The sequence below is a fragment of the Aquarana catesbeiana genome, linkage group LG08 (assembly GCF_042186555.1).
Source record: "Aquarana catesbeiana isolate 2022-GZ linkage group LG08, ASM4218655v1, whole genome shotgun sequence".
Classification (NCBI taxonomy): domain Eukaryota; kingdom Metazoa; phylum Chordata; class Amphibia; order Anura; family Ranidae; genus Aquarana; species Aquarana catesbeiana.
The window spans coordinates 26,637,576-26,661,210 of NC_133331.1; the positions used below are offsets into that span (position 1 = coordinate 26,637,576).

A 23,635-nucleotide genomic window follows, 5' to 3' on the forward strand; every position below is an offset into this window, starting at 1 on the left:
TAACCCCCCAGCCCATTTCCAGGCCCTTTGGGTCTTGTATGGATATTAAGGGGAACCCCACACCCAAATAAAAAAAAGAAAAGGCGTGGGCCCCAAGGCCCTATATACTCTGAACAGCAGTATACAGAAGGTCCAAACAAGATAGGGACTGTAGTTTTGTTCTTAAGTTGAATCTGTTTGCAATTTGGAACAGGTACATTTTTTAAGTGTAGCTCCAGCCAAAAAATCTATTTATAAGCTTTCTGGATAACATAGGGAAGGGTTATCATTACCCCTGTAACGTTTTTGCTGTCTGTGCCCCTGTTTATAAGATTTCCCCTCACTTTCTGTCCCAATGACAATTGGATTTTGAAAATTTGTGTTTTTTAGGGAAACAAGGATTGGTGATAATAAAGCATCAGTGGAGAGACACCTTCTTCCCATATTAACTCTTACAGGAGAGAATTTCCCTTCCTAGGGGTAGATTTCCTCTCACTTCCTGTTGTCTCCCTCCATTTGTAAGTAGGAGTCGTTTGTAAGTCTGATGTTTGAAAGTAGGGGACCGCCTATATATTCTATACGGCCTGCCCTATATACTCTGCAGAAAATTGGGCCTTAGGCGTTGGTGGTACCAGAACACTGTAAGCCCTCACAGTTACTCTCGGTGGATGCTGGAACGGGCCCTGCTGTGAAATATTATATCAAGAATTGTAATTACATGCCCCTGTTGAACAGGGTAAAAAAAATTGGGCCTTTGATGGTGGTGAGGTGGTGTTGCCACAACACTGTAAGCCCTCACAGATTCTTTTGTTGAGCGCAAGGATGAGCCCTGCTGTGAAATATTAGATAAAAAATTGTAATTACACACCCCTGTTAAACAGGGGCAGAAAAATTGGGCCTTAGGTGGTGGTGGTGACACAACACTGTAAGCCTCACAGATACTCTTTTTGAGCGCAGGAACAGGCCCTACTGCAAAATATTACAGCAAAAATTGTAATTACACGCCCCTGTTAAACAGGGGCAGAAAAACTGGGTTTCAGGCACTGGTGGTAGTGCCCAGAACCAAAAATGTTCTTAGAAGCTATCAACATGAACATTGAGGAGGAATAGAATAGTCACTCGGCATCAGCATAGGCAGTCTTCAAGGAATCTCACATTCATAAAAAAATAATCGGCTACATCAGCATCAGGTGCTTGGTAGCTGGTGATCCAAGACTGATTAATTTTTATGAAGGTGAGCCGATCATCCGAGTCTGTGGACAGGCGCACTCTGTGATCAGTTACAAAGCTTCCAGCATCACTGAATGTGCGCTCAGATAGAACACTGGATGCAGGACAGGCCAGTAGCTCAATTGCATACTGTGCAAGCTCTGGCCAGTGATCAATCCTCAAGACCCAGTAACCCAGTGGATTTTTGGTTGGAAAGGTCACCAAGTCTGATCTTGCCCCAAGGTATTCCTGCACCATGTAAATCAGACGCTGGCGATGGTTGCTGGAACCGATCAGACTTTGGGGCTGCAGACTAAAAAATTGTCTGAATGCTTCAGTCAGATGGCCACCTTCTCCACCCCTCCTTTTCTAACCAACCAAAGCCTCAGCAACACGTTGTTCAAGAGGACCAGGAAATTGCAACCTCCCAGGCTCTGGAAACGCATTGCACAAACCTTTCTGCAAGGCCTCCCGAAGATGTTTCATTCTCTGCTCCCTCTGCGAAGGCTGGATAAGTTCTGCAACCTTACCCTTGTAACATGGATCAAGAAGGGTTGCCAGCCAGTCCTGATCCCTCTCCTTGATATCACAAATCTGAGTGTCCTTTCGCAGGCTTTGCAGAGTCAGGGAGGCCATGCAGCTTAGGTTTGCTGAGGCATTCGGTCCGGAATCCTCTGGGTCACTAAGAACGACATGATCCGCAGCCACCTCCTCCCAGCCACGTACAAGTCCATGGGTTTCTGGGGACTGAAAACGATCACTTGAAGACTGCTGCTAATGCTGAGTGCGAGGCTCCACCTCCATGCTGACACAATCCTCCTCCACCTCCTCTTCCTGTGTCATAGGTGGGCCTGCAGGAATACTGTCTGGATAAAGGGGGCCTTGAGAGGTAAGGAAGTCTTCCTCTTCCGCCCTCTGTTCTGCCTCAAGTGCCCTGTCCATTATTCCACGTGGCGTGTGCTCCAACAGGAAGACAAGAGGGACAGTATCACTGCTGCATGCACTGTCACTGCTCACCATCCTTGTGGCCTCCTCAAATGATCACAGTACAGTGCATGCATCCTTGATCATTAGCCACTGGCATGGCAAAAAAAAGCCAAGCTCCCCTGACCCTGTCCTGGTGCCATACTCGCACGGGTGCTCATTGATGGCCCTCTGCTGCACGTGCAGCTGCTGCAGCATGGCCAATGTTGAGTTCCACCTGGTGGGCATGTCACAGATGAGGCAGTTCTTGCGCAGGTTGCATTCCTTTTGAAGGTCAGCCAGCTGAGCACTGGTATTATATGACCGGCGGAAATGCCCACGGACTTTCCTGGCCTGCCTCAGGAGATCCTGTAAGCACCTGCACAAAAACTGCTGTGCCACCACATTAAGGACGTCAGCCAAACAGGGAACATGGGTCAAGTGTCCCTGTCGGAGGGCGGAGAGGAGGTTGGTGCCATTGTTGCAAACCACCATTCCTGCCTGAAGCTGGCGTGGCATTAACCACCTCTGAACCTGCCCCTGCAGAGCTTCCAGAATCTCTGCCCCAGTGTGACTCCTGTCCCCAAGCAGACCAACTCAAGCACCGCGTGGCATCTTTTTGCCTGAGTGCTTGCGTAGCCCCTAGAACACCTACGGAGCACTACTGGTTCCGAGGTTAAATCTGCACAAGAAGAGGCCATAGAGGAAGAAGAAGAAGAGGGGGTGGAGGAGAGAGGTGTGGCAGAATCACCACTACCAGCATTTTGGAGGCGTGGTGGTGGAACAAGCTCCAACATTACTGCACCCTGTCCTGCATCCTTCCCAACTGCCAGCATGGTTACCTAGTGCACCGTAAAAGAAAGGTAATGTCCCTGTCCTTGCCTGCTAGACCATGAATCAGCGGAAATATGCACCTTAACGCTGACCGCCCTGTCCAACGAGGCCAAGACCGTGCCTTCCACATGCCGGTAGAGAGCCGGAATGGCCTTCCAAGAAAAAAAATGGCGTTTGGGAACCTGCCACTGAGTTACCACACATTCCACAAATTATCGAAAGGGGGCAGAGTCTACCAGCTGAAAAGGCAGCAGTTGGAGTGCTAGCAATTTAGCCAAACTAGCATTCAGCTGCTGAGCATGTGGATGGCTGGGACTGAATTCCTTTCGATGGTTTAGCAACTGGGGTAGGGAAATTTGCTTGCTACAATCGGATTTAAGTGTACCGCTAGCAGATTGCCCTCAAGTGCTTGGGACACCTAATTCTACACCTTAACTCCTCTTAGTGCAGGTCTCTGAGAGGACTGAAGGTATAGTGGGGTTGGAGATACCAGCTGATGAGGAGCAAGGAGAGGTCCGCTGTGTTCTTTAGTGTGGGTCTTTTAAGTACTGTTGCCAATGGACTGCATGGGAGCTCAACATATGTCTGGTCAAGCATTTGGTGCCCAAGCGGCTGCTGTTTTGGCCATGCTTGATATGCTTCAGACATATGTTGCAAACAGCAACGGTGCGATCTGCTGCACACGTCTCAAAAAAGGCCCACACCAAAGGAATTTTGAAAAAACGCTCTGAGTCAGCAGCGCCCTACACATGCGGAGTTCTGCGATGTGATGCAGTCTGTTGGCTGTCATTAAGCTGGCCCCTGGAGGGCATCCTACCTCATTGGAGATGTGCCTCCTCCTCCTCCTCTCTTCTATCAGGCACCCACGTAGATTCAGTGACCTCATCATCCCCTCTCTCCTCGCCACTGGAGCAAACCTGGCAGTATGCTGCAGCTGGGGGAACATGCCAGTTTTTTGTCCTTCTTGGGCACCTTGTCCTTCTTGGGCACCCCCCTCTCTCTGGGCTCACGTTACTGAATTTAACCTCAACCTGGGTACCATCATTAGAGCCTTCAAAATGCTACACATCCTCCTGCAGCATGTACCCGACATTGTGGTCGAACAGACTCCTCAGGACATGATGGTGGGGCTAGGGAAGGAGTGACTGATGCCATTGAGCCGATGGAATAGGCCGCTTTGGCAGCTGCATTGGCAGCCAAACTTGTCTTAGCATGGGTGACAGAGGATGAGAAGGATGAGGACGGCTTTGTGATCCACTCTACCAACTCTTCTGCATGCTGTGGCTCAACACGGCCAGTTGTCGAAAAAAGGACAAGCATGCTCCACGGCCACATGCTGAGGATGCACCGTGTGCATGACCAGCACTGTTGGCTGTAGACACAGAGCCTGCTTGCCCTCTTTTAGTGGCCTGTGAGTGTCTGCCTTTCCTTGGTGGCCTTCCAGACATGCTGTAAAATTGGATTAGAAAAACACCGCCTGAAGTTTACTAGAAAAATTTCACCAGGAATGGCCTACAGTCAAGTATAGGTTTGGCTAGATTAGAGTGCAGGGGATATATATGACTCTATATACAGTATTTTATGCACTGCAGATCACTGAATCACCTGCCTGCCTGCCTGAAAGTGTATTTGAAAACGTACACCAGCAATGACCTGCAGTCAGATATAGGCTTGGCTAGACTGGAATGCAGTGGATATATATATGTTGAAGACTGTATATATATTTTATGCACTGCGGATCACTGAATCACTTGCCTGCCTGCCTGCCTGAAAGTGTATTTGAAAACGTACACCAGCAATGGCCTGCAGTCAGATATAGGCTTGGCTAGACTAGAATGCAGTGGATAATATATATATGTTGGAGACTGTATATATATTTAATGCACTGCAGATCCCTGTATCACTTGCCTGCCTGCCTGAAAGTGTATTTGAGAACGTACACCAGCAATGGCCTGCAGTCAGATATAGGCTTGGCTAGACTGGAATGCAGTGGATATATATGTAGGAGACAGTATATATATTTTATGCACTGAATCACTTGCCTGCCTGCCTGAAAGTGTATTTGAAAACGTACACCAGCAATGGCCTGCAGTCAGATATAGGCTTAGCTAGACTGGAATGCAGTGGATATATATATATGTTGGAGACTGTATATATATTTAATGCACTGTGGATCACTGAACCACTTGCCTGCCTGCCTGAAAGTGTATTTGAATACGTACACCAGGAACGGTCTGCAGTGAGATCTAGCTAAACTGGATACTAGGGTTGTCCCGATACCACTTTTTTAGGACCGAGTAAAAGTACCTATACTTTTTTTCAAGTACTCACCGATACCGATTACTGATACTTTTTTTAAATGTCACGTGACAGTGGGTTTTTTTTGGGGGGGTGGGGGAGGGGGTGAACGGTGTCTGTGTTTTTTTTTATTTACATTTTTGTTATTTTTTACAATAATATTTATTTTTATTATTTATTGCAATATGTGTTTTTTTTAATCAGCCCTGTTGGGGGGCTTTGGTGAGATATCAGGGGTCTTAACAGACCCCTGATATCTCCCCCTTGAGACAGAGAAAGAGACCGAGGATAGAGATTCCCCAGTCCCTTTCTCTGCACCCTCAGCTGCACTGAGAATGAATGGAGAGAAGACAGCGGCTCCTCTCCATTCATAAACTGAGACATCGTAATCACAGGAGATTACAATGTTTCAGTTATGTGAATGGACAGAGTCAGCTGACTCTGTCCATTCACAAAGGAAGGAGGAGGACATGGAGAGAGAGAGACAGCACAATGGAGGGGGACAGCAGAACGGAGGGGGACAGCAGAATGGAGGGGGACGGCAGAACGGAGATGGACAGAGGAAGAGAGAGGGACAGCAGAATGGGGGGGGACAGAGGAAGAGAGAGGGACAGCAGAATGGCGGAACGGAGGTGGACAGCAGAATAGAGAGGGACAGAGAAACGGAGGGGGACAGCGGAACAGAGAGGGACAGCGGAGGGGGACAGCGGAACAGAGGGGGCATGGAGGATGCGGTGACAGTCAGCAATGATCGCGTGTGGGGGAGTTACAAGCACCGATCACCGCTGTATGTCACTAAAGCAGCTGGAAGCTTGTAACTCCCCCATGCGCCACTCCCCCACGCGCCGATCACTGCTGACTGTCAAGGTATCGGGGGAAGCATCGGGAGCATTTGCCCGAGTACAAGTACTTGGGCAAATGCTCGGTATTGGTGCCGATACCGATACTAGTATCGGTATCGGGACAACCCTACTGGATACAGTATATATATATATATATATATATATATATATAACTGAATCAACTGCCTGCCTGAAGTATATTAGAAACAGTACAGCAGGAACGGTCTGCAGTGAGATCTAGCTAAACTGTATACAGTGGATATGTATACAGACTGATATATATATATATATATATATATATATATATATATATATATATATATATATATATATATATATATATATATATATATATATATATATATTAAATACACTGCAGCTAACTGAATCAACTGCCTGTCTGAAGTATATTACAGCAGGAATGGTCTGCAGTGAGATTTAGCTAACTGAATAAACTGCCTGCTCAAAGTAAATGAAATGACACTCTCTCTCTCTCTCTCTCTCTATCTGCCAGCAACACACTACACAAGAACGACATGCAGGTGGCCTTATATAGTGTGGGGCGTGGACTTAACCCCCTGAGCCATAACTGGCCAAAGGCACCCTGCCTTTGGCCAATTATGGCTCTCTTTGCTGACGGTGCTGTGATTGGCCAAAGCATGCAGGTCATAGTGCATGCTTGGCCAATCATCAGCCAGCAATGCACTGCGATGACACAGTGCATTATGGGGCGTGACGCGCTGCTCGAATTTGGCGCGAATGCCCCATAATGTTCGATCTTCGGCGAACGATCAAACAGCCAATGTTTGAGACAAACTCATGTTTGACTCAAACTTGAAGCTCATCCCTAGTGTACACCACCAGAAAAGTAGTAGCAACTGCACTACGGCTGCACTGTATTGTGTAATGTGTACACCACCAGAAAAGTAGTAGCAACTGCACTATGCTTGCACTGTAGATATACGCTACACTGGATGCTGCAGAGTATATATATATATATATATATATATATATATATATATATATATATATATATATACACTAGATGGTCGGTATATATATATATATGCTGCCATGGAGGCACCAGAAAATATATTTTACCAAAACATCAAAACATTCCACATTCTAGCATTCTTAAAAATGAAATATTTGAAGTAGAAGCAACAATGTTGCAAAGGAAAATTTATTTCAGAGAATGATATATTTCATTTCAACATTAAAAGGATTTATTTGTGAAAGGTACAATTGTTAGAATCAATGGCTAAAACTTGCATTGGACTATAATAGAGCAGATTTTCACTTCCAAAAAATGTTCTTTAACTCAGTGCTCATTTTTGTATTTACTATAGCACCTTGTAAAAAAGACACTGGAGCTAAAATGAGAGCTATTTGCAGGTCTGAGCATGCTCTGTTGTACAAAAACGGGGAATTTATCTCTTCTCAGACTTTTAAAGATTTTACATTATAGAAATAAGTTTTTCACACAGTTTAAAAGTAGATTACCTTTAAATAATTCACCGCATATTTCAGTACTATTTAGGCAATTATATCATGCTCTAAACAATATTTCCATGTGCAATTCTCCGGGTTTTAGCAGAGTAAGGGTTCGGGCGCTATTTGGTTTTAGGGAACTAGAGTAAATTCGATTTTGGGAGTATTTTCTCACCAGTGCTATAGTGAATACCGTTTTAGTGCTAATTAGCACGATTAGTGCTAATTAGTGCTAATTCGCGGCAATTAGCGTTGCGGCGCTATAATAAATGACCCCCCAAATCTCAAAACGAGGCTCGGGGCTGAAGTGGTTAATAAAACAACTGACACCAATTTAAAGGTCTCGGCATTCAGAGAATTTATAATGTTTTGGGGGTTTTAAGTACTGTATTTATCGGCGTATAACACGCACTTTTTTCCCCTTAAAATCAGGGGAAAATCGTGGGTGCGTGTTATACGCTGATCCCTGCTGTCTGGAACAGCAAGCGCCGCGGCTATACACCAAGCCGAGTGTACTGTGTACTCGGCTCCACTCGCAGTCATGCCCAGTCCCGCCATTGGACCTGTGTTATGTTCATCATAGGAGCCGGGGCCAAGGGGTGGGACTGCGAGAGCCGAGAGGAGCCGAGAGGAGCCAAGTACACAGGACATCCAGTTCTGTGTATCTCAGCGGTGCTAAAATTTAAATACCAAACATGCTGCAATTTTGGGCAAGGCTGCAATGACACTGGGCAAGGCTGCAAAGACACTGGGCAAGGCTGCAAAGACACTGGGCAAGGCTGCAAAGACACTGGGCAAGGCTGCAGATGGACACTGTTCATTCTGCAATGATGGACAAGGCTGCAGATGGATACTGATAAGGCTGCATTGATGGACATTTAAATGTAAGTTTTTTCCCTTAAACTTCCCTCCTAAAAGTTTTTTAGTTTTTTTCCTTAAAATTTCCTCCTAAACTTGGGGTGCGTGTTATACGCTGATAAATACGGCAATCTTCCAGCCTAAAATATGTAAAAATGTGAAGAATATGAAAAAAAATTGCTCTGGCATCCAAACAGGTTAAAGGAGATGTATAATCTTTTCAAAGATTTTTGCATGTACTGTACATGTAAAAGAAATCAACTTGATATAAATATTCTTATCATTATTTGGTATTTTTTTTAAAAACAACAGTGTCTACATCAGGGGTAGGCAACCTTGGCCCTCCAGCTGTGGTGAAACTACAAATCCCATCATTCCCCTGCCTCTAGGAATCATGCCTATGATTGTCAGGGTCTTGCAATGTCTCATGGGACTTGTAGTTTCAAAACAGCTGGAGGGCCGGGGTTGCCTACCCCTGGGCTATTTGATCTATTGCTGGTCCATATCCCAGGGAGTGCAGGGTGTTTTGGGCCTACCCTCTCGGGGGCATCAGTATGGTGCCCACCACTCAAAGAACTTTAATGTGGAGAACTGTACTGAGGTCACCATGTCAGTGACACGTTCTGCATTTGCAGACAGTAGATCATGTCTGAGAAAACACTGGACAGGTATGGTAGAAAATTCTAATTTGACTTGGCTGTAATAATTATGAAACAATGCAACAGAAATAATGTGACACTTGGTATCATAAATTTATTTTTGTAGAACACATCAACATAATGTATATTGCATTACTTCAGGCTTGTCGCCTTCTGGAGCATTTCAGTTCAATTTGTTTTTCCTGCTTTATCTTATATTTCCTTTAGTATCTGGAAAGAAAAATAATGTAGGGGGGAACATGGTTATGCCTTAAAACATTGCCAAACATGCACTTATTAATAGTTATTATAAGTCAGCCATACACTATATGGTTATAATGCCTCAAAAAGGCCCTGTCCCCGGCCACATCACAGCATCACCAGCACATAGAGGCCAGAAAAGGAAACGGGGTGTCTATAACATTGTATATAATTGTGACAAAAATCATGAAAACACAAAAAAAGTATTAATCAATCATAGTGTGTATTAGTGACTGATGATTTTCTGACTTTGTAAAACTCTTCTGGCAAAAAAAATCCTTTACCCATCTGCTGGAATTATTATTATGATTTTTTTTTGTGCACAGTTGCTTGTGTCACTTGCGCAGTGCAGTGTACAGTCTTGGGCCTCTCCTACTATCTGTAAGAAGGTGAGAATGGATCTGAGGGCTGGGATGAGGTAACACTGGTATGCTAACCCAGAAGTTACACCATCAGTGTCCAGCCATTGGCAGAGGAAAGAGGACCCTGAGCCGGAAGAAATAAAAGAGGAGAGGGCAGAGATGAAGGATGAAGTCATGAAGAGAAGCATGGACCTTGAATTGCTTGTGGGAGGCTAAACTATATGGCAATTCTGTCATAATGTGCAAGAATGATGTCCATCAGTTGCTTTTGTTCTGCTTTAATTTGTGCACCTTTATGATTATACATTAGCTACTTAAGGACCGGAAGGATTTGCCCCCTTAATGACCAGGCCATTTTTTTGCGATACGGCACTGCGTCGCTTTAACTGACAATTGCGCGGTCGTGTGACGTTGGACCCATACAAGATTTATGTCTTTTTTTCCCTACAAAGAGCTTTCTTTTGGTGTTATTTGATTACCTCTGCGGGGGGTTTTTGTGCTATAAACAAAAGATATTGAAAAAAAAACTATATTTTTTACTTTTTGCTATAATAAGTATCCAAAAAAAGTAAAAAAAAAATTCCTCATCAGTTTAGGCTAATATACGTACTCTTCTACATATTTATGATAAAAAAATTGCAATAAGCATATATTGATTGGTTTGCACAAAAGTTATAGCGTCTACAAAATAGGGGATAGGTTTATACATTGTTTTTTACTAGTAGTGGCGGTGATCAACAATTTTTAGTGGGACTGCAACATTGCAGCGGACAGATCAGACACTTTTGACACTTTTTTGGCATCATTGACAGCGATCAGAGCTATAAATAGCCACTGATTACTATATAAATGTCACTGACAGGGAAGAGGTTAACACTAGGGGGTGATCAAGGGGTTAAGTGTTCCCAAGGGAGGTGTTTCTAACTGTGGGGGCAGTGTAGTGACTGGAGGAGGAGAGAGATCACTGTTCCTATTCACTAGGAACAGATGATCTGTCTATCCTCCCCTGACAGAAGAGGGATCTGTCTGTTTACATAGATAGATCCCCGTTCTGTCTCTCTCAGGAGCGATCGCGGGTGGCCAATAGGCATCGCGGCCGCCGGGCACACCTCGGGCGTGCATGCATGCTCCCTTGTGGTCTTAAAGTGGCCGTTGTATCATGACAGCAATTCGCCCAGGGGAGCCAACCTGTCGCAGTACAACTGTGGCAGATGGTCTTTAAGTGGTTAATGTTTCCTGACACAAGGAGGAGAAACAATCAACAGACATACTTAAGTTGTACAGATCAGTATTTCCATAAGAATGATCAGTACCAAAGCCACTATGTGGTGGCACAATACAGTGTGTGTGGGGGGGTGTATTACGATTGGAGATAAAAATTGTTGAAGGGGTCGTGTATGTACCACATTTTTGTTGCAGTAGTTGAAAACAAATTGGTAGTATGTCCCAGCAGTCCTGGAGAAATTTCTATGGCTAGTCCAGTGGGGACTAATCTGAAATGCTTTGAAGGCATTGTACGCATTCAAATGTTTTTGTTGCTTTAACTAGGTATTAGTGTAGATATATCCCCTGTGCTGTTACCTTGTAACGATGGGCTCACATGTCGTGGTTGTAGTTTGTGGTATCATGGCTGATCAATTCCCCTATGTCCATGTATTTCTACAGCTAGCCTGTCCCTATTCCCAAAGGGACAAGACAACATCCTGTTCCAGGTCACACAATATCTAATGCATGCCTTACCATTTGCTCTGTTGCATCACAAATATGGGAGTGCCAATGTAATAAAAAGAAATCTTCCACTTGCATTGTGAGCTCTTGGTGTTTGTGAATGTTCTGACAAAATTCAGATGAACAGGAAATGCACTTTTTTTAGACCATTCAGGCTATGTGTGTTATGGTGATAGAGTGAAGACCTTCAGTGGTTGCCTGTTTATATTCAGGTATTTTCTTTAATAGTCCTTTTCATCCTTGAGCTCAGGCAAGGTAGTGCTTTAGGGACACTGAGCATAACCTTTGGACACTAGTATTGCATGGGATCACTGTAAATACTCCAAAGGAGATAATGCGGAGAAAACTCCTTTTTCAGACATCATGTACAAGCAAAAAATTAGCTACACAAGTTAGTAAATATTCTGATAGCCTTCTGAGCCTTAACTCTTTGTCCTATCTATCTTCTTAATGGGGACTTCCATATTCTGATAAGCCCCTTGCCGCAGACCCCCACAACCACCATCCAGGGTTGTGAGAAGGAGGCCCTTGTCTCCATCAATATGGGGACAAGGGGCTTTGGGGTGGGGGGCACAGAGCCTCACCTGCCCCAAAGCACCCCCCCACATTTAGGGCATGTGGCCTTGTATGGTCCAGGAGGGAGGGGCACTCGCTTACCGCCCCTTTCCTGACCTGCCGGGATGCATACTCCGATAAGGGTCTGGTATGGGATTGTGGGGGGGAACCATACGCTATTTTTTTTTTTTTGGCATGGGGATTCCCCTCAAAATTCATACCAGACCAAAGGGTCTGGTCTGGTCTTGGGGAAGGCCTATGCCAAAGTTTTTTTTTTTAATTAGGCATGAGGTTCCCTTTCAAGATCCATACCAGACTCAAAGGGCCTGGAATGGATCTTGGGGGGACCATGCCCTTTTTTTTTTTCATTTTGGCGTGGGGTTCCCCCTCAAGTTCCTCAGAGCACAAGTCGCACCACAAGTCGGATCATCATTATTCAACTTGGATGCAACTTCTGTTTAAATCAATGGGCTGAAAGTCAGACCAGTTAAGACAGCTCTCATAAGGAACCATTGATTTTGAATTGAGGTATTGAAAGCTAACGCAGCTTTTTCCTGGCATTGGTAGTGGCCTTGCTCCTGGAAGCTGAATGACTGATCTCTCTTCTGCAGTAATCCAAGTACATGAGGCTCTGTGCTGATAGGAACATAAAAAACTGGAAACAGAATAAATGCACTTGCCAGAGCTGCAAGGGAGAGTTGTATTCTGCAAAGGCTTCATCATCTAAAAAAACAGCAACAGGTAGGACACTGTGAGTAAGTGTTTTCATTCAAATGTATAATAACTGAAACTGTAAATGTAGCAGCTGAGTGTTGTACTATGTAAGCCATCAAATGAAACAGAATGTTTGGTCTTTATGTCATGTCTTTTATTAGCTAATGTAAAGTTTATCTAAACTCTAACAATGAACTTCTCTCAATTGTTTCCTCTTGGTTTGTGAAATATACCATTTAAAGCCTTTTTTAATGTGTCGTTAACAACAAAAATATCAATTGATCCTGCCAGAATACCAGCAAGCTTCTAACTGCAGTGAGCTAACAATTCTACACTAAAATCTACAAAACCTCTTCCCATATTTTTCGAAGATAGGCAGAGGGAGAATGTTGTGTAATCCTATCTCACTTCCTGTCTTAGGGCGACAACGTTGTTTCTCCATAGATATAGTACAATGAAGGATAAAAAAATAAAACAAATGCAGCCACCTCGGCCAAGGACTAGTAAACTGAAATATAGATAGATACTTTTATAATGAAAAGTTACATACAGTTACATAGTTAGTCAGGTTGAAAGAAAAGACACAAGTCCATCTAGTTCAAACTACAGAAAGAAACAAACAAATGGCAAACCTCCATATACATAACTCTATACCCACAGTTAATCCAGAAGAAGACAAAAAAAATTTCCAATAAAGCCATGATCCAATTCGCTTCAGCAGGGGAAAAAAAATACTTCCTGATTCCCCAGAAGGCAAACGGATATTCCCTGGATTAACTATCCCTGGTTTTATTACCTAAAAATGTTAGTATTCAGTTATATTTTGTGCATTTAGGAATGCATCCAACTTTATTTTTAAAACTATCTGCTAGTTTTTGAGGGAGCCTATTCCACATTTTCACAGCTCTTACTGTGAAAAATCCTTTCCACATGTAAAGGCTAAATCTCTTTTTTCCTCCAGGGTGCCTTTGGCTAATCATGGCTCAGGGGGCTCAGGTGGACTAAGTCCACACTATATAAGGCTGCTTACATAGCACCCGTGTATAGTGTGTGACTGTGGACAAAGATAGATTGAGCTAGATTAGGCAGCCAGGTTAGTTACTGGCAGTGTATTTTATATCATAAATAGCGGTATAACATAATCAACAAATGATCACTATATCACACTAAAACAGTGCTAATGTTGAGCTAAACGGATAATGTGGCCAACTTCACATGCAAAAAAAGTAATTAAAGAGAGAAGAGCAGTAAGCAAAATGGTTCAGAAAGTGTCCATAGGTGATCAGAGTATAGAGGTTCAGCGTGCACCTTCCACCGATCCTTCCACTTCCACCCAGTGCGAACACATTCCCCTCAGGGGGTTAAACTCACCAAAAGCTTAATAAATAAAAGCATCCAAGAGAGTAGACATCCAAGCCACCAGCCACTGTCAGCAACGCTCCAGAGAGATCCAAGATGGTCAAGGCTCATAAATCACCAGACAACAAAAGAGAAGCGTACATAGCGTAATCCCGTTTATTAAGATAAAAAGCCCTTTACATCACACAAAGACCCCCCTTCAAACATTATACGTACATTGTAAAGCAGTCAAAAAAGCACATCAGAGGAAGCATTTAGACACAGCACTTCACCATCAACAGCTCCAGCCGGTTCCGCTTTCCAAGCAGCAATCACTCACTTCCTGGTTGTGGCACAAATTATTATTATTATTTTTTTTTTTTTTTTGCACAAAGTTGTCACTAAATTATATATTGCTCAAACATGCCATGGGAATATGTGGAATTGCACCCCAAAATACATTCTGCTGCTTCTCTTGAGTACGGGGATACCACATGTGTGGGACTTTTTAGGAGCCTAGCCGCGTACGGGACCCCGAAAACCAATCACCGCCTTCAGGATTTCTAAGGGTGTACATTTTTGATTTCACTCTTCACTGCCTATCACAGTTTCGGAGGCCATGGAATGCCCAGGTGGCACAAACCCCCCCCAAATGACCCCATTTTGGAAAGTAGATACCCCAAGCTATTTGCTGAGAGGCATGGTGAGTATTTTGCAGCTCTCATTTGTTTTTGAAAATGAAGAAAGACAAAAAAAAAAATTTTTTTTTCTTTTTTTAATTTTCAAAACTTTGTGACAAAAAGTGAGGTCTGCAAAATACTCACTATACCTCTCAGCAAATAGCTTGGGGTGTCTACTTTCCAAAATGGGGTCATTTGGGGGGGGTTTGTGCCACCTGGGCATTCCATGGCCTCCGAGACTGTGATAGGCAGTGAAGAGTGAAATCAAAAATTTACGCCCTTAGAAAGCCTGAAGGCGGTGCTTGGTTTTCGGGGTCCCATACGTGGCTAGGCTCCCAAAAAGTCTCACACATGTGGTATCCCCGTACTCAGGAGAAGCAACAGAATGTATTTTGGGGTGTAATTTCACATATTCCCATGGCATGTTTGAGCAATATATAATTTAGTGACAACTTTGTGCAAAAAAAAAAAAAAAAAAAAAATAATTTGTCTTTTTCCCGCAACTTGTGTCACAATATAAAATATTCCATGGGCTCGACATGCCTCTCAGCAAATAGCTTGGGGTGTCTACTTTCCAAAATGGGGTCATTTGGGGGGGTTTGAACTGTCCTGGCATTTTATGCACAACATTTAGAAGCTTATGTCACACATCACCCACTCTTCTAACCACTTGAAGACAAAGCCCTTTCTGACACTTTTTGATTACATGAAAAAATTATTTTTTTTTGCAAGAAAATTACTTTGAACCCCCACACATTATATATTTTTTTAAAGCAAATGCCCTACAGATTAAAATGGTGGGTGTTTAATTTTTTTTTTTCACACAGTATTTGCGCAGCGATTTTTCAAATGCATTTTTTGGGGAAAAAACACACTTTTTTACATTTTAATGCACTAAAACACACTATATTGCCCAAATGTTTGATGGAATAAAAAAGATGATCTTAGGCCGAGTACATGGATACCAAACATGACATGCTTTACAATTGCGCACAAACGTGCAGTGACAACAAATTAAATACATTTTTAAAAGCCTTTAAAAGCCTTTACAGGTTACCACTTTAGATTTACAGAGGAGGTCTACTGCTAAAATTACTGCCCTTGATCTGACCGTCGCGGTGATACCTCACATGCATGGTGCAATTGATGTTTACATTTGACGCCAGACAGACGCTTGCGTTCGCCTTAGCGCGAGAGCAGGGGGGACAGGGGTGCTTTTTTTTTTTTTTTTTCTTTATTATTTTTTTGCTTTTTTATCTTATTTTAAAACTGTTCCTTTCATTTTTTTTTTTTTTTTTTAATCATTTTTATTGTTATCTCAGGGAATGTAAATATCCCCTATGATAGCAATAGGTAGTGACAGGTACTCTTTTTGAAAAAATTGGGGTCTATTAGACCCTAGATTTCTCCTCTGCCCTCAAAGCATCTGACCACACCAAGTTCGGTATGATAAAATGCTTTCCCAATTTCCCAATGGCGCTATTTACATCCGGCGAAATCTAAGTCATAAAATGCTCGTAGCTTCCGGTTTCTTAGGCCATAGAGATGTTTGGAGCCACTCTGGTCTCTGATCAGCTCTATGGTCAGCTGGCTGAATCACCGGCTGCATTCTCAGGTTCCCTGTTGAGACAGGAGAGCCAGAGAAAAACACGGAAGACGGTGGGGGGGGGGGCATTCTCTCCCACTGCTTGTAAAAGCAGTCTAGAGGCTAATTAGCCGCTAGGATTGCTTTTACATGAAAGCCGACCGCTTGCTGAAAAGAATGATACCAAGATGATACCTAAACCTGCAAGCATCATTCTGGTATAACCACTCAAAGTCATGAATGCTGTACCTGAAGACAAAAATATGGTTAACAATAAAGCACAGTAAACGGTAAAGTATAAAAAATTGCAGACCTGAAAAGCAAACATGATAAAACATAATAACAATAAAACATTGCAGAATAGAATACAGTAAAAAAGAGCAGAACAATAGAGAGAATAGAGAGAGAGAGAATAGAGAGAGAACAATAAAACGACAACTATTATTTTTTATTTTATATTTTTGTTTGTGTTTTTTTTTTTTTTTTTACACTTTTTTTGTAACTGTAACTTTTATAACTGTAACCGGTTCCAGGTTCGGGTCTCTCAAAATGCGATGGCATCTTGGGAGACCCTGTGAAAGTGTGTCCTAGTCTGTGCAATGCTGTACCCTACGCTAATACTCAACTAGTGAATGGTAGCGTTCAAAGCATTCACCAATGCAAACACCAGGATTGTCAGGACAGGAGGGACAATAATAGTGGGTGTCATGCCTATATCCGCGCTTGCTGCAGACACAACATCTTTTTTGGGGGGGTTCGTTGGGTAGGGGTACTCGGGAGGACATAAAAATGCCTCTCATGCAGCCGATTGCATTTGGTTGGGGATGTGAATGGGGGAAGTACGGGCGCTGCAGAAGTGGTGGGTTCCCAATTAGGATTGGCGAGTGCAGCAGGAAGGGCACTATGGGCATGACGGGCCTGTGTTTGTCTTCTTGGTGGCAGCGGGACACTATTTGTGCTTGCCACCTCACCAGCTTGAACTGCACTTATGGGACTCGCCACGTCACCAAGTGTTACTGCAGTGCTGGTTTGACTACGACCGGGGTGTACTAGGCCGCTGGCGCTTGCCAGTTCACCAAAACGCTACCAAAAAAACTGTTAACGATCGCAGGGATCAGGCCTGACTCTGCGAACGCTGCAGTTATGCATTTAGTGTTTTGTAAGTGACAGTGATCGATCGATACTGCACTTGGGTGGGCTGGGCTGGGCCGGGCGGAGGGGCAAAACGCAGGTGCTAGCAGGTATCTGGGCTGATCCCGCTAACACTGCGTTTTTGGGAACCCTAAACTGCTGGGGACGCCAGTATAGATCTGATCGGATCAGATATAGATCAGTTCAGATACTATACCACTAAGGGAGGTGTACGGTGCGTGCGTGGGTGTTAGCGGTACTGGCACTAACCTGACGCTGCCTGGGACTGGTGCTTGCCAGTTCACCAAAACGCTACAAAAAAAACTGTTAGCGATCGCAGGGATCAGGCCTGACTCTGCGAACGCTGCAGTTATGCGTTTAGTGTTTTGTAAGTGACAATGATCGATCGATACTGCACTTGGGTGGGCTGGGCTGGGCCGGGCGGAGGGGTAAAACGCAGGTGCTAGCAGGTATCTGGGTTGATCCCGCTAACACTGCGTTTTTGGGAACCCTAAACTGCTGGGGACGCTAGTATAGATCTGATCGGATCAGATATTGATGCGTTCAGATACTATACCACTAAGGGAGGTGTACGGTGCGTGGGTGTTAGCGGTACTGGCACTAACCTGACGCTGCCTGGGGCTGGTGCTTGCCATTTCACCAAAATGCTACCAAAAAAACTGTTAGCGATCGCAGGGATCAGGCCTGACTCTGCGAACGCTGCAGTTATGCGTTTAGTGTTTTGTAAGTGACAGTGATCGATCGATACTGCACTTGGGTGGGCTGGGCCGAGCTGGGCGGAGGGGCAAAATGCAGGTGCTAGCAGGTATCTGGGCTGATCCCGCTAACACTGTGTTTTTGGGAACCCTAAACTGCTGGGGACGCTAGTATAGATCTGATCGGATCAGATATTGATCTGTACAGATACTATACCACTAAGGGAGGCGTATGCTGCGTGCGTGGGTGTTAGCAGTACTGGCGCTAACCTGACGCTGCCTGGGGCGACGCATATCACCGCCGGGTGATCAGGGGGCTAAATCTTTATTCGGTAATAAACGGCGGGTGCCCTGACACTATAAAAAATAAACAAACTAACCAGCGTCACCCGTAACGGTTATACAGTGATCAGTGGTGAAAGGGTTAACTAGGGGGCAATCAAGGGGTTAAAACATTTATTCGGTAGTATATGGGGGTCCCTGTCGCTATAAAACGCTGACGGCGAACCTAAATATTTACGTCCCTAACTAGCGTCACCAGCGACACTAATACAGCGATCAGAAAAATGATCGCTTAGCGACACTGGTGACAGGGGGTGATCAAGGGGTTAAAACTTTATTAGGGGGGGTTAGGGGGGTACCCTAGACCTACAGGGGGCCTAACACTCACTGCCCTGACACTGTAACTGTCACAAACTGACACCAATACAGTAATCAGAAAAAAAAAAAAAAAAAAAAAACCTGCTTGGTGTCAGTTTGTGACAGGGAGGGGGGGGGGTGATTGGGGGGGGGATCGGGGGGCGATCGGGGGGGGGGATCAGGGTGTTTTGTGTGCCTGGCATGTTCTACTGTGTGTGTGTGTTGGTGCACTTACATTTCAGTCTTCTCTCCTCGGCCCGGAACGGAAAATACCGAGCCGAGGAGAGATGACATCATTTCCTCTGCCTCTGTGTACAATACAGAGGCAGGGAAATGATCCCATTGGCTGAGAGCGATCGCGAGGGGGGGGCCACGAATGGATGGCCTCCCCCTCACCTCCGATCGCCGGGGGAGATTTGCCGACCGCCGCAGGCACCGGGGGGGGTCCGATCGGACCCCCCACCCGCGGGCAGGCAAGGACGTACCTGTAAGTCCTTTTGCCTGCCCGTGCCATTCTGCCGACGTATATAGTCGTGCGGCGGTCGGCAAGTGGTTAAGAGGGAAGATTCAGGAAAAAATCTTAAATTTTAAATAAAGAACTGTGAAGCAAAATAAGGGTCAGTGCACATGATTGCAGCCTCACAAGTGCCTTAAATGCAGCACCCCCTTTGTCCGGAATGCAGCACCCCCTTGTCCTGAATGCAGCACCCCCTTGTCCTGAATGCAGCACTCCCGTTGTCCTTAATGCAGCACCCCCATTGTGCTGAATGCAGCACCCCCGTTGTCCTAAATGCAGCACCCCCTTGCCCTGAACGCAGCACCCCACTTGTCCTGAATGCAGCACTCCCTTTGTCCTGAATGCAGCCCCCCTTGCCCTGAACGCAGCCCCCCCCTTGCCCTGAATGCAGCACCCCCATTGTCCTGAATGCAGCACCATCGTTATCATGAATGCAGCACCCCCATTGTCATGAATGCAGCACCCCCATTGTCATTAATTCAGCACCCCCGTTGTCCTGAATGCAGCACCCCTATTGACATGAATGCAGACTCACCATTGCCATCAGTGCAGCCTGATTCATGCACATCTGCAGCCTTTGAGGAGACAGGGAGGGGGCGGGACGAGCGCCGACAGACATACAGGAAAAAACTTCTATTTTATCGGCGGCCTCTTTAATAGAAAGTCCCGCCTCCTGTTGGACTGAACAGTCGTCCAATGGCAGCGCAGGAGATGGGACTTCCTTTTACAGAGGTCGCCATGTAAACAGGAAATACTCCTGTACGGCACTCATCCCGCCCCCTCCCTGTCCCCTCCAAGGCAGCCAGCAGGTACATATTTTGGGGTCCCCGGCGCTCGGGGATTCGTTGGGGGCCACAAAAGACATACATGTCAAAATGACCAGGCGGGCCGCCCGAAACTGGAATGAGGGCCAGACTTTGGACATGCCTGCTCTATACAGTCAGTGCAGGCAGTGTAGTTTACATAACACAGTGTACCGAAGTGGTTAAGGGAACCCCCATACCAAAATGTAAAAAAAAAAAAAAATGGTGTGGGGGTCCCCCACCAAAAGCCATACCAGACCCTTCATCCCCACAACCCTTACCCGGTGGTTGTGGGGGACTCCAAGATGGCCCCCAGATCCCGCCCCCCATGTGAATGGGTAGGGACCCCAAAGCACCCTCCCCATGTTGAGGGCAAGCAGCCTGGTATGGTTAAGGAGGGGGGTGCTCGCTTGTCCCCCCCCCTTCCTGGCCTGCTTGCTGCTTGCTCGAATATGGGTCAGTTATGAATTTTAGGGGGGGACCACCACGCCATTTTTTTTTAAATTTGGCATGGGGTTCCCCTTAAAATCCATACCAGACCTTGGGGGGCGGGTATGGATTTTGGAGGGACCCCCATGCCATTTAAAAAAAAAATTCAATGGTTTTTCATCTATATTACTAGGAGCCGACAATACATTACAGCCGCAAGCAATTTTGTATTAAATGTATTCCTTTAGAAATGTCATTTTGCTGCGGCACAGTAAAACACATGGAAAAGATGCGCTACTTTACAGGCAGACTAAGGACACCCCCCAGGCACAATATTTAAAGGAATTTTCATTTCATTTTTATTGTATCACTTGAAGCATTATTAAAATCACTAGTCCAGAAAAAACGGCCGTTTTAAAAACTTTTTTTGCATTGATACATGTCCCCTGGGGCAGGACCCGGGTCCCCAAACACTTTTTATAGCAATAACTTTCATATAAGCCTTTAAAATGAGCACTTTTGATTTTCACATTCGGTTCATGTCCCATAGACTTTAACGGTGTTTGCACAAATTCTTTGTCTGTTCGCATGTTCTGGGGGGGGGGGGGGGTGTTCGGCACATCCCTAATGGTAAGCATAACCACTCTTCATCACCTCTGCTCAGGAGAGAATACATTCATTTTCGCTGAGCTTTTCCATGCCTGTTATTAGTTTGGTTGCCCACCAGTTCTCCTATATCTTTTTTGTGAATTGATGCCCAAAACTGAATTTACTAATTAGAAACTGCAGTTTGGCATTGCATGCTAGTATATGGCCTATGAACCTTCTCATCCATTGACGCCCCCAGTTGTTCTCCTTTTGAATGTCAGAGCCACTGTGCCACAAGTATTATGAAGTGGCCCCAAGGGATTGCGAGCCCCGGCACCCTTTGTTAAACGTAATTAAAGCTTATTTTAGCTGTTGCTGGTGTACTGGGCAGTTTCTTGGCTTTTCTTTTTGTCTGTTTCATGTTCTCCCTTTTCAGCCATTAACTGTCCCTAGGCAGATCAGCTATTTGCTCATCACCTTTGGATTGGCTATGGACTTTGGAGAGAAATCCTGTTATCCAATTGGGATTCACACTCACCTTTAAATATATTCTTTCTGAGGTGATTTTCAATCATAGGAGTGCTCAATAGTCAATTCCATCAATATGCATCATCAGATAACTATTGAGTGCTATGGAGCACTCCTACATAACTTTTATATCACACGGGCACTTTAAGGGACATGTTATGATATATTTTTATAGCAATATAGACACTATTTGTTTCATGCTGAACACCGAATTTGTGTTTATAACTTAAAGGGGTTGTAAAGTTAATTTTTTTTTTTTTTAAATAACAAACATGTTATACTTACCTTCACTGTGCAGCTCGTTCTGCACAGAGTGGCCCCGAACCTGGTCTTCTGGGGTCCCTCGGCGGCTGTTTCAGCTCCTCCCCGCAAGCATTTACCACCTTAATGCGAGCTCCCTCGCACGGTGGTGAGTGCTTGCGGGCGCGCTCCCGTGATACAGCCGGCGGCTATAGCCGCTCGCTGTATCACTCGGCCCCGCCCCCGGCGCGCCGCATCATCGGATGTGATTGACAGCAGCGCGAGCCAATGGCTGCGCTGCTTTCAATCCATCCACTGCAGCCAATCAGCGACCAGGCTGAGCTGCAATGAAGATGACGAGGACGAGCAGCGAAGATTCGAGGCGTCAGGTAAGTAAAACGGGGGGGCCTGGGGGCGGCGGTACTGTCAAAAGTTTTTTCACCTTAATGCATTCTATGCATATGTTTACCTTTACAACCCCTTTAAAGCGGACCTTCAGTAATTTTTTCATCTTTCCATCTATTAAATCTTCTGCCCTTGTTGTTTTAACTTTGGATAGTAAAAACAGAATTTTTAAAAACAGCTTACCTGTAAAATCCTTTTCTTTGAAGTACGTCAGGGGACACAGAGCCATAGAAGTTTCTATGTGGGTTATAGGCCACCTTTAGGTGATGGACACTGGCACGCCCTAAGACAAGAAGTGCACTCCCTATATAACTCCTCCCACTACTGGGAGGACCTCTGTTTTGTAGACAAGCAATATACGTGTATACCAAAGAAGGGAGGGACCTCTGTGTCCCCGGATGTACTTCAAAGAAAAGGATTTTACAGGTAAGCTGTTTTTAAAAATCCTGTTTTCTTTTCATACATCAGGGGACAAAGAGCCATAGTTACTATGTGGGATGTCCCATAGCAATGGCAATTGAAGGGAGGGAAACACAACAAGAAGGTGAGGCATTAAGAGCCTAGAGGACTTATACTGCAGCCTGCAGTACACTACACCCAAAGGCAATATCCTCATGACCTTTAATATCGATTTGATAGAATCTGCTAAATGTATGGACTGAAGACCAAGTTGCGGCCTTGCAGATCTGAGCCATAGAGGCCTGGTGATGCACCACCCAAGAGGCACTAACAGCCCTGGTGGAGTGTGCTTTAACCACTTGACGACCGCCTCACGCCGATGTACGTCGGCAAGGCGGCACGGACAGGCAAAATCACGTACAGGGTACGTGATTTGCCTTCCGCGGGTGGGGGGTCCGATCGGACCCCCCCGCCGCCCGAGGCAGTCCCGTTCTGTCCCCCGGCGATCAGAGACGAGGGGGAGGCCATCCGTTCGTGGCCGCCCCCTCGGGATCGCCGCCGGCCAATGGGAACACTCCTTTGCTGCTGTATGCTAAACAGCAGCAAAGGAAGTGATGTATTCTCCCCTCGGGTCGGTAGTTTCCGTTCCGGCCCGAGGAGAGACGACATGTGAGTGAGTGCACCAACACACACACACACAGTAGAACATGCCAGGCACACATTACACCCCGATCCCCCCCCCGATCGCCCCCCGATCCCCCCCCAATCACCCCCCCCCTGTCACAAACTGACACCAGCAGTTTTTTTTTTTTTTTTTCTGATTACTGCTGTGTCAGTTTGTGACAGTTACAGTGTTAGCACAGTTACTGTTACCCCCCTGTAGGTCTAGGGTACCCCCCTAACCC

The 23,635-nt window shown here is 45.2% G+C and overlaps 1 protein-coding gene across 2 annotated transcripts in view; it reads right to left on the reverse strand.

Moving 5' to 3' along the window:
• Positions 1-12,541: 12,541 nt before the first annotated feature.
• The window catches only part of LOC141105649 (alpha-2-macroglobulin-like protein 1), a 583,128-nt gene continuing 572,034 nt past the window's right edge, over positions 12,542-23,635 (reverse strand). Inside the window, exon 35 of one of the 2 annotated variants that reach the window (XM_073595625.1) lies at positions 12,542-12,741. In XM_073595625.1, coding sequence (XP_073451726.1) covers positions 12,557-12,741 — 185 coding nt within the window. In that variant the 3' untranslated portion in view covers positions 12,542-12,556. Of the gene's footprint in view, positions 12,742-13,315; positions 13,336-23,635 lie in introns of those variants that run through there. The other variant, XM_073595627.1, reaches the window with a different exon arrangement.